General features: G+C 36.2%; 1 protein-coding gene across 1 annotated transcript in view; it reads left to right on the top strand.

Annotated features, from left to right (window-relative positions):
* UBE3C (ubiquitin protein ligase E3C) overlaps nucleotides 1-12,566 on the top strand; it is a 64,907-nt gene that overhangs the window by 17,806 nt on the left and 34,535 nt on the right. Inside the window, exons 9-13 of the mRNA XM_088521101.1 lie at nucleotides 22-176; nucleotides 1,296-1,483; nucleotides 7,766-7,852; nucleotides 8,571-8,728; nucleotides 9,473-9,705. Of these exons, the coding sequence (XP_088377227.1) occupies nucleotides 22-176; nucleotides 1,296-1,483; nucleotides 7,766-7,852; nucleotides 8,571-8,728; nucleotides 9,473-9,705 (821 nt within the window). The remainder of the gene's footprint in view (nucleotides 1-21; nucleotides 177-1,295; nucleotides 1,484-7,765; nucleotides 7,853-8,570; nucleotides 8,729-9,472; nucleotides 9,706-12,566) is intronic.

The raw sequence follows: 12,566 nt of genomic DNA on the forward strand, positions 1-12,566 counted from the left end.
ATTTCCATGTATTTGCTATAGGATCCCTTTCAGAGGAAGGACTTCTTGTTTATTTGAGGGTACTCCAAACTTTTCTTTCTCAGTTGCCTGTGTCTACTACTGGTACAAACTGTCAAGATGCAACCAGTGATTCTGAAGATGAGGATGAAGAGATCAGTAAAATGATAACCACACCAGTAAGCAGTACAGCATTTCTTTGAGTGAATTTTTATTATAGCAACAGCAAAAAATAGGTAAAATCATGAGCATTTTAAGTCTGCTATTTTTATAGCTGCTTGTAGAGGGAAGTATGTTTACTTTGTTCTTAATCAGAATTCTTAAAATACAGGTAGTGTGACTTCCAAAGGATAGAGCTTCATATTTTTAAGCCCCTGGTGATACTAGGTTATTATGAAACATGCTGATCTGCTCTTCCAACTTTGTGTTTTCATTTTTTCCTCATGCAAATACCCTATGTTCAAATTCAGGCTTTATCTTACAGTCTTGGCTCTCATTTTAGATAGCTTGCTACTCTCAAAACACTCAAGGGCCAGTACACCTTATTTCTGTGATAATGTATAGGGACTGTAGTTATAAGTTGCCTTTTTGAGTGTACTTTAAAGATACAGTGTAACTTTCACCAATAAATTGAATCTATACTACCTTTAACATCCTAACACTCAGATCAAGGCTTTAAACAATGAAAGCTGGAGAGATGCCAGTCCAAGAGCTTTTTACTGGCCTTCTGTAAACTCTCAAAAGGCAGTGGCCATTCACAAGTCTCATGCAGCGTGCAGTCTGTCCTTGTGGATTGTGAGTTTTCACCAGATTTTTGACCGCTACAAAAATAGTTTAATTATCATTTTCCTTTCCCAACTGAGTGGGAAACTACAGATCTTTTTCTTGAGGATTTGTATACCTTTGTGTCATTTTCTGGGTTAAATACTGAAAGCAAGATTATACTAGCTCTTCTAGGAGATACTGTTCCAAATGTATTCCAATTACAATTCCATTAAATTTCCTGTTGTCTCCAAAAGATACAGCATTTTTAAGACTAGATATTGAGAATGACTTCTAATCAAGAACCATACTGTGTATATGGGTGAATACATGCAGCTTTTTATTTGTACACTTTCCAGGTAATGTGGTATCATTGACCAGAAAGGTTTACTGAATTAGTATGAATAGACTGCTTAACAGTGCATTTCTCAAAATAAGAAATATATATATATATATATATATAATATGATTTATTTAAAGATTTTTTTTAAATCAGTAAAAAGGGCGCAGCAGACTTTTGTTTGATTTGTTTACAGGGTGATGGGAGAATATCAATTCAGTATATAACTGAGGAGTGTCTAAAGAAATTGGATACAAAACAGCAAACAAATACTCTGCTGAACATGGTCTGGAGAGATTCAGCCAGCGAGGAGGTCTTTACCTTGATGGCATCGATCTGCCACACGTTAATGGTGCAACACCGAATGATGGTGCCAAAAGTCAGGCAAGTAGAATTAGTAAAAATTATAGTAGACCTAAAGTGGGTTGCACTACATAGACTTGGTTTGCTGTTTCCAGTACTCTGTGGAGATTTTACTGTTTTGTCTCTTTTATCATCAACTGAAATAAATTGTAACTCAGAAAAGAATTCCAGATATATCGGTGAGTAGATGTCTTCTTTTGTTCGTTATGCTTCCTGCTCATTGTTCTCTCTCTGGATGGATCAGCGAATCCAAAGTTGTAAGTTTTTAGTTTGTTTAGTGTGTTGCAATTAAGCTAATATTTTGTCACCATATTGAGTATTGCGGAACAAAACGTGTTTGTGATCAGAAAAGCTCAGGCAGATAGCAGGGGCAAAGGTTCTGGAAGTAATTTTCCCATCCTCTTGCTCAGAAGTAGTATTAAGTGTAATGAAATCATTCTTGCAGAAGTTCATCCAGTTTATTTTTAAAACTTTCAGTGCAAAGGAATCCATAAACTGTCCAGTTATCTGTGCTCTGAATACAGGAATTCCAAATTGTTCTCTGAGCCTTTTATTGTATAACTAGAATCTTTCTCACTACAAATTAAAAGAATTCCAAGCTGTAGGCGGTCTTTGTTGTTGTGTAGGAAGGGTTTTGGAATCACAAACGAAGGTAAAAGTTTGGCCCTGTTCATTTTCATAGCATTCTTTTACCAAGGTTGCAAAATGCAAATGTCAGTAACAGTGGAAGAAAGTTTTTTTTTTTTTTAATCTTAAAATCAAACTAAGACCTGCAACTATTAAAACTTGTGTGGTGCAAGTTGTTCTGAGTCAGTATATAGTTGCTGGTAGTAAACTAAGTATTTAGGGAATGTTGTAAACATAATCAATGCAAACTGCACTGTAAACACTGATACAGAAAACTAATTAGGTGCTGTCCTAGCCCAATGGTGTTTATGGCTCCTCGAGGAAGTGAGATGTCAGTGAAACTGTGATTGCTTGATTAGGGTAATTAGTTCTTTGTAGACTAATTGCATTAGAGCAGGATGTGAGACCTGAAGATTATAGCAGCAGTTGGATTAGAGCGCCCGCTTTATTGTTGCAAGAAGCACATTGCCTAGGATAGTAATTACTGAATTTAAATGCACCGTTGCCTTGACTTGAGATTTACTGGTGCGCTGCGTGGAAAGGCTGTACATGGAGGAGTCACACAGGTGGGTATGGCAGCCATTTCCTCTGAGATGCTGTTTTAGGCCTCTGTAATAATTTGTGATAACAAGCTAGTTATGCATTAGATAAACTTCAGAGGTTTCTCAAGCTGCAGTGAAATTGTTTTCCATTACAACTTTTGAATAGTTCTGAAACAGTAGAATCTACCTATTTTAAAAGTAAGGCTTAGAAATATTAAGATTTGTATGATTAATACCAATGAAAGTTTTTATCTAGTTAAAATTAATCCATACAGTTATTCGCTAAATTAAAGCAGTTCTGAATAATAAGCCAATGGTAAGTGTTTGGTTTAGCAGGCCTAGACACATTCTTAGGCATCAGTCTTTCATTCTGCTCAGTCCCTCTTAGACCTGGATTAAGTTTCTGAACATTTATTCTAAATTTTTTTTTCTGAGAGTTTCATAAATGACATTTGATGCTTGATTTAAAGGTAATAAACATTGCGCAATTTTGAAAGAGTTATTTTTTTAGCTTGTTTGTTTCCATAAATACTTTATCTCTCTCCTCTCACATGTTTTTCAAATTTAATGATAGCTCTTGGAAAGATGCTTTGTCTTTTTTAGAGCTACCTTTAAATAAATTAAAATATTCAGAGTAAACTGAAATATGAAAATTAAATCATTTTAATACCTTAGTTTAAGACTTCATTTGTTCATTTACTTACTTTTACTGATAATTCCATTCAAATTCACAACAGTAATGAAAAATAAAACACTCGGATTGAAAATTTTCAGAGATACTAAATTAAAAAAAAAAAACAGAAAGACAGAAAGACTTCGATAATAGAAAGGAAAATTAGGTGAAATTTACACTTACATTAGGTGAAGTTTTGGGACGGAGGAAATGCAAATACCTCTGTATTTTTATAATAGTCTTGAAGGTTGCCTTCCTTGAGAAATGTTAAGCAGCTCATTCCCTCACTGCTGTCACCCCGTTGAAGCAGAGCACGTTTTCTTCTTCTGTATCTTGGTGATTTGAGTGACTGATGGCTGCTGCTAGAGACCACGCGAGATGGGAATAAGTAGCCCCAAACTACAAGAATTTCTGTAGTTTTGAGGAGAAAGATCAGGCATCTATAGCTCCTCTTTGATTCTATGGAGACTAGTAATGGATTTTGCCTTGAAACATCAGTAGTTACCTTTTCCCCAAGCCCCCCCCTCCCCCCAACACATACTCTGCTATTATAATAAACATACTCTAGTTACCCAGAGAAAGCCTTCTCTGGCTGAAGGTATTCTTGGCCTAAATGGTGTTAGGTTATCTTAGTTATATTGTTTTAGATAATGCAAAATATTTACTTAATTTTTTGTTGTTCAGTTGTTTTGAACATTCCTTTTGTTTTAATTTTGTAGAATTCTTTTTTGTTTGATGCTATGCTCTCCAGTTGATGACTTCTTCTAAACAGTGTTTTTTTTCTTTTTTTTTCTCATCTTTCAGTTTATTCTTTTGTATGTCCTGTGTGCCTCCACAGCTAGGCACAGGTTTAAAAATCACTCTTCTCTGGTGTTACTTCCTGCTTTTGTGCTGAGGACTTCAAGCCCTCAATAGGGCTTCAGCATTAAACACAGTATGACTGTGCTTGTACTCTGTGACTTTGGTTGTTATTTTAGCTGTCTGATTGGTGTCCCAGTGTGATTGTTCATCTTGGTTTAACAGTTTCAGTGCCAACGCTGACGTTCGGTGCCAGGTGAACAGCCTGTTCGTGTGTGTGGTGAGATTTAGGCTTTGCCTAAGGCCATGCTAGTAATTTTTTCTTTTTTTTAAAGACCAGAAACAGTATATTTGAAATTCTTGCATTTTTTAAAGCTTTGCTGTGCATTCTTCATCCAATATGTGTTCTAAGGAGACGGACAGAAGCAAGAGGCAGTGTGAAGTGCAGTGTATATTCACCTTAATGCATCCTGCCGCGCTCTCCTGCCTGTGCCACCTTGAAGAAGTGTCGAAACCCTCTGCCCTGGCAGCAGCGACCTTCGCCAGGCCGCGTGAGCCCCCCTCGTGCTGTTGTATTCTCTTCATTAACTTAAATGGTCTCAGTGGGAAACTGGGCCCAATTTATGACCTAGACTGAGAATCTTGCCTTTAACTAATTAACTTGTAGCGGTGCCTCAGCTAAATTAAGCTTAATGGCTCATTTAATCTGTCCCATTGCGCAGGAGGAATTTGACACTTTTTTTTCTTTAAACCAGAGGTGCCCAAAAATACCTTTGTGGCAAATACACATAAATCATGTGGCTTTCGTGAACAATCAGATAACTGCAGAGAGAAACTGGCCAGTCATAAATGGCCAATATGTTCTTATTTTTGGGAGCAGATAATTAAATTAGTATGATTAAAATAGATATCTAACAGAAATTTTTGCAGTGGATTTAATTCTAGCACAGCTTCTGGCAGCTTTGTTTTCCAGCTTAAAATAGAAGCTTATACTTTTCATTATTTGAGGAATATTTTTCTCCAAAATTAAAATACTAACTCTGAATATTAAAACTTATCAACAAATCCATTAATGAATCTATTATGTAAGCCCCTGTATCATGACCTCATAGTAATGAAACTGGTAATATGCAGTGAGATTTTCAAGAAAATGCAGAAGAACGAGGGGGGGACTCTCAGGATTTAATACTTAGTTTCGTATTTGTTTTTAGAATAGTACAAATAATTGAATATGATCCCTTGAGATATAAAATACAGAGAAATAATATGATTTCTAGTGTATTTTTTTCTTTAAAGGAAAAAGTGATCTAGGTTGTGTGGATACTCCAGCTATACATTGTTGAACTGATTTTTAAACTTGATGGGTTAATAATTGCTTTTGATTATTACTTCATGCTGTGTCATTTTAATGTGGCTTTGTTTGGATATGCTCATTTTTAGCAGGTGCACATTTTTTTTTCTTATCTTGCCAAAGACGGCCAATGAAGTAGATTTTGTCCTACTTTAGTTCTTAAAAATGTCTTTTTTGAGTTTTTACTTATTTCTTCTTTTTTCCTTTCTTCCATCTGAAGCTGAAAATACTGAGTGTTTTTCTTTAATCTTCTACTCTAAAAGCTAATTTTTTTGCTTAAGGTATATCCTTTTTCAGTGGATAAGCTAGTGATAAAATTTTTGTTGGTTTATTAGGCCTTGCGTGTTTAATAGACAATGCCACATTTGTTGTCTGAGAACAATATGCAATCTTCAGATTGTATGAATTTCTCTGTTTCCTGTTCTATATATATTGACAAAACAAGCTGTATCATTGGATCTTGTACCACATCTGCACCGTGCACGTAACCTGATTTTCGGGGAAGCGCGCTCTTCCCAACGTGAAAGTTGAATGTATTCGAAATTTCTGGAATCAATCCATGGAATGTTGCAGGTGCTACAATTGACTGCCTGAACCACTGATACAGAATAAAAATGGATAAGACTCAGACAAGGGTTATTACTCTGAGCTCTTAAGGTTTCTTTTTTTTCTTTTTTTTTTTGATTCGTTATTGCTGAACATTTCTAGAATGAAAAAAAAAATGAATTACACTATGATGGATTCAGTGTCCATAATGTTTGTTCATTTCTGCTAAAACTATTACATAATTTCCAGGGCCGATTGTAAAATTAACAAGTTTTTACTTGGGAACCCTATGAGACCTAACGGCACTGTGCCAAATTACTTTTCATTTCAAATATGAGGCTGAGAACTGAAGGTCATTGAAGAAATTGTTCATCTTAGAAACAGAGACATCCAAGCCATCATTTGGATACTTAAACATTAAAATAGGAATCCTGATTCTAAATTAGCTTAGTCTAATACGCCCTTCCTTAAATGATAATGCATACTTTCCACCTAAATGTCAAAATAATGTGAATCTAGAAAAGTATAAAGGAAAAAAATGGTCTTTAGGTTGATCTTTATTTTTTTCTCCAAGTTTTAAGATAAAAAAAATTTACATACTTAAAATATAACTTAATTTTAAAATAAAACATACTTTAAAAGATTCTGAAAGGCTCCAAGAGCCAGTAAGCTAGGATCCAGAGGCATGTGTTGCTGTGAAATGTTTGTGTGTGAGTGTGTGAGTGCACAGGTATGTCTTTTGTTTTTAAGCCTTGAATGAATTGCTGCTTAAATCTATTTCAAGTGTTTTTGAGTATTTGTTGCATATTTCACTTTTCTTTCGTGGTGAAACGTGTGCTTCATTACCTTTTGCTGTCTGGCATGTTTTCCTTTGTCCATGTGGTCCTCAATAAATACTGTTTTCTCAAGCAGACCTTCCAGTCTCCCCACTCTGCTCCCATTTCCCAGGCTCGAGTACAAGGAATTTTGGTGCTATGAGGCTGTTGTCCTCTGAGAGGAGGCAGGAATTGAGTGTTAATTTTCCCATTTTTAATGTAATGGTAATTAGGGACCGTGGAAAGTAGCATTTAGAATTACCGGCTGAATATACTACTTTAGTATCAGAAAAAAAATAGAACTATTTGTTTTCTTAGAAGGCATTGTATTTAAATGATGTTACATATCTTGCTTCCTGTTGGGAAAAGGGATTTGAGGAGATCTTTTAATTCCGGGAAGCTTTTTATTTCTCACTTCTGCAAAAAGATCCATTAATCATGTCCAGAATAATCTAATTAATGTTGTCACTGTTTATAAGTGGTTTGTGACCCTACGCATTCATTTTTGCATATGTTGTATCAACCACTTTATGTCTACGGGTGGATTAATTTTTGAGGGGGAGCAGTGATTGCGAGATGAGGAGATAACTTGAATTATTAGCACAGACGTCATCCCCCTGAGTTGTAACAGTGTCTGACATTTGTGTGTATATAAACACTTATTTTCACACACACACACACACACACACACACACACGTAAAATTGTTATATAAAAGAGCTGTTCCTGAATAAATGATTTTTAAGGTAGCTATTTGACGTAGGCCAAGATTATTGTGTTTAAAGTCAGGTGAATGATAGAAGTAACTTACTAACTGGCTGGAGTGGTTTGCTACATTAGAATTTTTTAAAAAATGCCAGAAAAATAACTCAGATTTTAAGGTATGTTATATTTATTGAATGTGTGGTACATGGCTTTAGCAGATAAAATGTCTCTGATCTTTCTCTTTCAGACTTCTTTATAGTTTAGCCTTTAACGCCAGATTCCTGCGGCATCTTTGGTATTTGATATCTTCAATGACTACCCGAATGATCACAGGGTACGTATAGCACCACTGCAGAAACTGAGTTGTCACTGAAATGGAGCATCTCTGGTGCAACCGGAGTGACACAGTTGGTAGCATGGTGATGGCAGTGCAAGATAATTGAAAGCAAAACTCTCATGTTTTACTTCGTTCCTTTTTCACTGAGGCTTTGATTTCATGAAATGGAGCAAAATTTCAGGAACTGGCCTGTTGTAAATAATTACAAATTTTAAAACTTTTGTCTTAAATAATACAGATGTTGTTTTTGGATTGCTTGCTTGAATCAATATAATAAACACTGAAAATAAACAATATTATCTCTTGATTGAAGCACTCTGATTAGTCCCAAAATGAGTGGGAGCTGAAGAGTGCTCCCAGGAACGGGGAGACATTAAATCTACAGATTTGCTCCATGCTGATATGCAGATTATTTAATCCCATTTGCATCAGGGGTCTGCTCTAAAACAGAAAAAATGTGCAGTCTGTTACCAGTGTGCAAAGTTAACAGTGAAGTTACATGTAAGCTGATGTGTTTCAAGGCACAGAGATGCTATAGTGACAGGAACCTCTAAAGAATAGTTTATTTTGTAGGAGTGAGACATAATAATTGTTAAACAGAGAGCAAATTGTCCTTATTTTGTTTTATAGCTACCACTTTTTAGTAGAATGCTGAAGTTAAAACTTTAAAAAGTGAATAATTATCGACCACTTATTTTTTATTTTATATTTTAAGGTCTATGGTGCCACTGCTTCAAGTGATTTCAAGAGGCTCTCCAATGTCTTTAGAAGACTCTAGTCGAATTATCCCTCTCTTTTACCTTTTTAGTTCTTTGTTTAGTCATTCACTTATTTCTATTCACGATAACGAATTCTTTGGTGATCCTATAGAAGGTGAGAGTTTCAAGCTTACTAAATAGCAGAACTTTGCAAAATGTTTTTGGTTAAGGCTGCTTGAAGACAAGCCATCAGATTTTAAAGAGTGCTGGACAAAATTTATGCTGTTCTTTTGTTTCTGCATGGTTCCCTGTCAATAAGGAAGGTTGTTGCCCACCTCCTGGTTTTCTTAAAAGGTGGAGATTCTCCATGCAATGGCAACATGGCAGTTCTAGAACAGGCATCCTGGTGTCATCCCAGTTTGCCCAGACCTGCTCAGCAGCAGCTGAAATTTAGAGCTTTAGAGCTCCCTGGGCACTGATTTGGTGACATCTGTGGGGGAGGCTCCTCGGGGCTGATGCGCTGACAGGCCCTGAGTGCTCTGCTGCCAGCTGGTTCATTCATGAGGATTGCATTTAGAAAAAAAGGAAAAAATGATGGGCTGCACCTTGGGAACCCCAGCTGTACGGGGTCCAGTGTGGAAGTTCTTATTCATGATGATTTTTAATTAGTTAGTGAAATTCTTCTGAATTGGGTTGGTAGACTAACTGAAATATTAACTTAGGAGATGAAAAAAAAAAAAAAGAATATTGTAATTAAGATCACAACGGCTTCTGACAAATTATAAGTTTTTATGCATTATTATTTTTTATATCACTTCTGTGTCTTTGTGTTAGAATTTCTGTTAAATAATAAGTGTTGTTAATTGCAAAATGATTAGAAGTGGCACTTGAAAGAAACATAAACTTGTGCTTTATGTAGTTGTAGGTCAAAGACAATCATCAATGATGCCTTTTACGTTAGAAGAGCTAGTAATATTGTCACGCTGCCTTCGGGATGCATGTTTAGGAATCATCAAGTTGGCTTACCCAGAAACAAAGCCAGAAGTCCGTGAGGAATATATTGCAGCTTTTAGAAGTGTTGGAGCAACAAAGAATACAGAAATGCAGCAGTGTATCCAGACGGAACAAAAAAGATGGATTCAGTTATTTAAGGTATGTCAGTGTTAGGTCAATTTTCAAAACAGATTGAAGTAACATTTTCAGATTTCTCTCTGCTGATAATGAGACGTCAGGTACCTTTTTTTTTATGGACTTCTGTCACAGTTGTTACCAGAACTCTGATTTTGACATATATGCAATATTCAGGGTCATTTAACTTTGATAAATGTGATACATTATGTTTTCTTTTGCATTTTGTCTTAATTTCATTTTCCTGCTTATCATGTTTATAAAGAAACTGCTATAAAGAATATTGTTTTTAACTTGACCTCCAATTCAGCAAGGCTCTTAACTTCATAAAGTTAATCATATGAGTGAGTAATGCTATGATCCCAAAAGTATTTTAAACAAGTACTTTGGTGTTAGAGGCTTTACTAAATTGGTCCTGTGCTGCTGCATGGTTTTCGTTGCTGTCGTACAAGAATATTCAGGTCCAGCTCCTTTGTGGCTCGCAGGAATACCAGTGCGTGATAGATGAGGCTCAGCAAATGCAAAGTTGATGTATTATGTTTCTAGGCACCTAGCAATGTATTTCTACCAGTTTTATCCGTGGCAGCCCACGACATGAGTTAAGGGAAGCTGAAAATATTGGCAGGAAAAACCTCAGAATAGAACTATTGCTGGAAAGAAGGGGAGTGCTTGACTTGTCATGAAAATTCTGCAGCAAACACATCTAGTCAGCTAAAATTGCTCATTAAAGAAGTGGGAGCAGGAGAAATGCATTTTCCAAATTGAATGCTAGATTTACAGTCCGTTTAATACTGGCGACCTCTCGCACACTAATGTTCAGTTCGAGTCATCAGCTGTCCCTTCAGGTCTTTTATCACTGCTTTTGTCAAGCTATCTATTTAATTGAAAGAAGTTAATTGAATGAAAATGATCAACTAAGCTTGTATTAATATTGCTAATGGAACTTTCTTCTTGGCCATGTTTGGAGAAAGATGTCATGCTAGACTTTAGGAAAGGCCCATTAAGGCTTGCACTTAACCTGATGGGCTAATTAAGGAATGCTTATTCATTCTACAAGGCTAAGATAGCCTCTATCCAGCCTATTCTGCCTGATTTTACAACACATTTCACTTATGAGCATAAGCATTAATAGCCGTGAGAGTAACTGATAATGTTTTGATTGCATCGAATACAGTCCTAATGCACCTCTGAATCTGTAATTTGCAAAGATGGATCTAATATATGTTTGCACAATTTAATTTAATTACTTGTCTTTAAATCACCAAATAAACTTTCGATTTAAAGGTCACAAGTGAAAAGCCTCAATATGTCTATTCTTATAAGCAGGACAGCATGCTAGGGGAATTTTTATGTATTTATGACATACCATTCTCTGTTTAGTTTATCATGTTTAAGCAGTACTTTTACTAGCCGCTGGCGTTTTGGATGTGCTTGATTATATTTGCCTTTATTCAGGCAGGTGAGTATAAAACCCCAAGTTATTCTGTCTCACTTTGGCAGGCAGCTATTAAACTCTTAGAGGAACTGTCTAAACTTGGTGTATTCTCAGGATTTCCAGGAGCCAGAGGTTTCTTCCATTAGCTGAATTACAAATGTAAATCTTGAAGATCTCTTAAAGGCTCTGTTTCTACCCAGAAATGTAGCAAATAACAAAGCTTCATTTGTTAAAAATTCAGTGCAGCTAAATTCACCTTGTTTTATTGAGAAGAATCCTGTCTTTCTGATGTTCCCTGCAAGGGTGCTTTTTGCCAATGAATCGGCAATATCATCTTCCACCAAAAAATGGAAAGAACGCTGGGATAATCTGCCATAAATTTAAGGCCTTAGAGGAGGTGAGGCTTTTATTTCTTGCATTATGTCAAAGACATGGCAGATTTCTCTTCTAAAGCTGTTGCTCCCTGCCTGGTGAGAGAAAGGCCCAGTCCTTTCCTATGATCTCGGCTCTTAATTTCTCATGCTTAATTTACCTGTCTTCCATAGTGCTAGTGTCTAATGAAATGCATTCCCATATGTACAAGTCCTGCTGGGGTAAGGTAGTGGTAAATCTGAGATAGTGAGACTGCCTGTTTCAGCTTTGCATGTGAAAAGGTCTTTAGTCAGCAGAATACCCTTCTTTGCCTGTGATATAATATTGAAATAGGGTAGACGCTGTTAACGATTGCATAGATGGTCTTAAGTTACGAGTGCATGAAAACAGGCCTTGTCAAAGAAGAGAATGACAAATTTTACAAAGAAATCCTGAGTTTTGTTTGCTGGTGTTCCCCATACCCATTAACTGTGTAGAAGGAAACTCCAGTCTCTCCTAATTCTATGCAGCTTTCTTGAAGGCTTCTCTAACTGTATTTAAAATATGGTCTTCGTGTGTTTGTCTTCCTTTTCCCCCTTTTTTAGGGGGATTCTTTTCCCCAGTACGGTGGTAGTGGAATCGCAGAGTTTTAGTGACTCACCTAAGCGGCAGTGAGTTTTATAAGGGCAAGGTGATGAAATTCCTGTGTAAGCAAGCCGTTCCTAAATAGCATTCTTTTTCCTTCTGCCTTTTTTTCAAGATCTTATTTTACAAACTGGGGTCCTAGAAGGGCTTTTGTTCAGTATCTCCACACAGGATCCTATAGAAGGCTCTTTAAACTCTTTGTTACTCTTGACACCTGCCCATTAAGACTGTCTTTCAGCAAGATGGCTTTGGAAACACTTTTTTTTTTTCCCCCATTCATTTTTCAAATGCTGTAGTTCTAAGTTGCAAAACAGATGTCTTTTCCTAGCAGTGGTGATTTCTCTAGACTAGTGATTTAAACTCGCATGGATTCCACTTAATTATGTTGTATATAATGTTGAGCTAAGCTGATTCTCTCTTGCATGTATATATACATAAGCATCTTTGGGAAGAA

This window comes from Tinamus guttatus, unplaced genomic scaffold (assembly GCF_059628265.1).
Source record: "Tinamus guttatus ecotype Peru unplaced genomic scaffold, ASM5962826v1 Tinamus_guttatus_pri_ptg000006l, whole genome shotgun sequence".
Taxonomy (NCBI): Eukaryota; Metazoa; Chordata; class Aves; order Tinamiformes; family Tinamidae; genus Tinamus; species Tinamus guttatus.